At 51.2% G+C, this 2206-nt stretch overlaps 1 protein-coding gene across 1 annotated transcript in view; it reads left to right on the forward strand.

The window, feature by feature from the left end:
- Positions 1–2206, forward strand: part of CCBL1 (cysteine conjugate-beta lyase, cytoplasmic) — a 7309-nt gene that overhangs the window by 1859 nt on the left and 3244 nt on the right. Inside the window, exons 2-5 of the mRNA XM_009071506.1 lie at positions 466–524; positions 1143–1293; positions 1581–1730; positions 2087–2173. Coding sequence (XP_009069754.1) covers positions 466–524; positions 1143–1293; positions 1581–1730; positions 2087–2173 — 447 coding nt within the window. The remainder of the gene's footprint in view (positions 1–465; positions 525–1142; positions 1294–1580; positions 1731–2086; positions 2174–2206) is intronic.

Below are 2206 nucleotides of genomic sequence, written 5' to 3' on the forward strand. Positions count from 1 at the left end.
CTTTATAGAGCAGGGTGGAGTGAAAACTTTGTTCTTCTAGGAAAAGAGGGTATTTTGTGTGCTGTAGAGAGCAGGGAGGTCCTTCTGATGGAGCACAGGAGAGGCTATGGAAGAGAAAAGCCTGAGGTCTGGGGTCCTTGGCCTGGCTCTTACAGCCTGGCTCAGCTCATTTGACCCATGACTTATCCCAACAAGTAATGAGGTTTAAGGCATTGCCAACTCCCCAGTGAATGTACAAACACTTCTTTTGTTCACCTATTTTCCCAATCCTTGTTGAAACTTGTAAAGGAAAACAGAAACCACTGCAACAGCATTACTGCTCTAAGGTTGATCTGCAACAATCCATGAAGCAATACCAAAGGACACACCTTCTGTTGGGAAAAACATACCTGGGGAGGCCACAGCCCCTTCATGGCCCCATTGGCATGAGCAAAAGCTTCAAACTCACTCTCTTTCTCTTTTCAGGCAAAAATGTCAAGGCCAGTGCAAGCTCAGAGGCTGGAGGGACTAGATAAGAATATATGGTGAGTTAAGAAAAAAACCTGGTTTGCCCTGGTGGTAGCTGTGGATTTAGGCAGCTTAAAAGCAGACAGAAACCACAGCAGCCACACAGTACTGAGCAACAGTTTCCCTTGGCTGCTTTGCATGTGTTCAGAAAGCGCATTGGGGCAAGTTTGCCCCAGAAGACTTTACCCTGCCTCAGTTCTGTACCTGCTGCTCACACTTGATGCTGTGTCAGGTGTTTCACACCATCCTGTGGGCAGGGCAGGCAGGAGCATCACACTCCTGCTGACCTATCCACCCAAGTGATCCCAGCAGCACCCAAATCTGAGCAAAGTGGTTGCAGCACACTGACTGCAGCCTGGCATCTGCTTCAAGCCCTCCCTGGGGCACTGCAAGCAGAGAGGCAGTTGTAGAGCTGCTGTGAATGCCATTCCCAGCGTGCCAGGCACAGTGTGGCATTGGGAAAGCTGCATGGTCTTTCCTCAAAGCCCTGCTGGGCCTGGGTTCAAGCTACAAACTGCTCATGAGTTGGTTCTTGTTTGGGACAAGAGGAAAGTTCAACCTGCCTTCATGGTGTCTAGTTGCTAAATTGGTAGGAACTTCTGTTAAGTATTTTTCTCTCCCTTTCTTCTCTCCAGGGTGGAGTTTGTAAAACTTGCTGCTACCTACTCCAAGGTGAACCTGGGCCAGGGCTTCCCTGACTTCCCTGCACCAGAATTCCTGACGGAGGCATTCGTGGGAGCCCTCAGTGGGAAGAACCACATGCTGCACCAGTACACCCGTGCCTTTGTGCGTGGACAGATGTCTCTCCTGGGCAATAACCCCTTGCTCCCCATCAGCCTTGGCTGCTTCAGGGCTCATCAGGCAGCAACACACAGAGCAAAACACGAGGCAAAACACACCCCGCCCCAGCCCCTGCTCCCAGGGCTGTAACTCCCTGCTTTAGCAGGGCATTTGAAGCAGCTGAGCTGGAAGATGCCTCATAGGGCACTTGGCTGCCCAGGCCCCTTCCAAGGGCTCATCCATGCTTTACGAGGTTTCTGCAACAGAATTCTCACCCTCCTCTTACCCAACAGGGCCACCCACCTCTGGTGAAGGTACTAGCCCAGTTTTTTGGGAAGCTGCTTGGACGAGACCTGGATCCTATGACTAATGTGATGGTGACTGTGGGAGCATACCAGGCCCTTTTCTGCTGCTTCCAGGCTTTTGTGGATGAAGGTGATGAGGTAACCCAAGATTTGGGCTTGTTGCACCAGCAGCCTTCCCCCAGGAGTGCCCTTCCTGGCTGTGGGTCTGCCAGCAGCTGCAGGCTGGTTTTCATTTCCAAAGCAGAAACAGTTTTATCCCCATTCTCCAGTTTCTGAGCTTCCAAAGGAAAAAGAATACCTGCTGCAGGGCATAGTCTCACTTTTGCTTTGCCTTGAGTGGTGATGTTCTTCCCTGACACTGCCCACAGGCAGTGCAGATTCTTCATTACAATAATGCAGGGATTAAAATTTCCTGTCTCTTCCAGTGCTCTCTGCACCCATCAGGGAAGGTCTGAGCAGGGCCAGGAAGGTGCTGATATGTCCCTTTCTTCCAGGTGATAATCATTGAGCCTTTCTTTGACTGCTATGAGCCAATGGTGAAGATGGCTGGTGGGACACCTGTGTTTGTCTCGCTGCGACCGGTGAGTGGGTCAGAGCAAAACTGTGGAGGGGGT

The sequence above is a fragment of the Acanthisitta chloris genome, unplaced genomic scaffold, assembly GCF_000695815.1.
Source record: "Acanthisitta chloris isolate BGI_N310 unplaced genomic scaffold, ASM69581v1 scaffold9280, whole genome shotgun sequence".
NCBI classification, from domain to species: Eukaryota; Metazoa; Chordata; class Aves; order Passeriformes; family Acanthisittidae; genus Acanthisitta; species Acanthisitta chloris.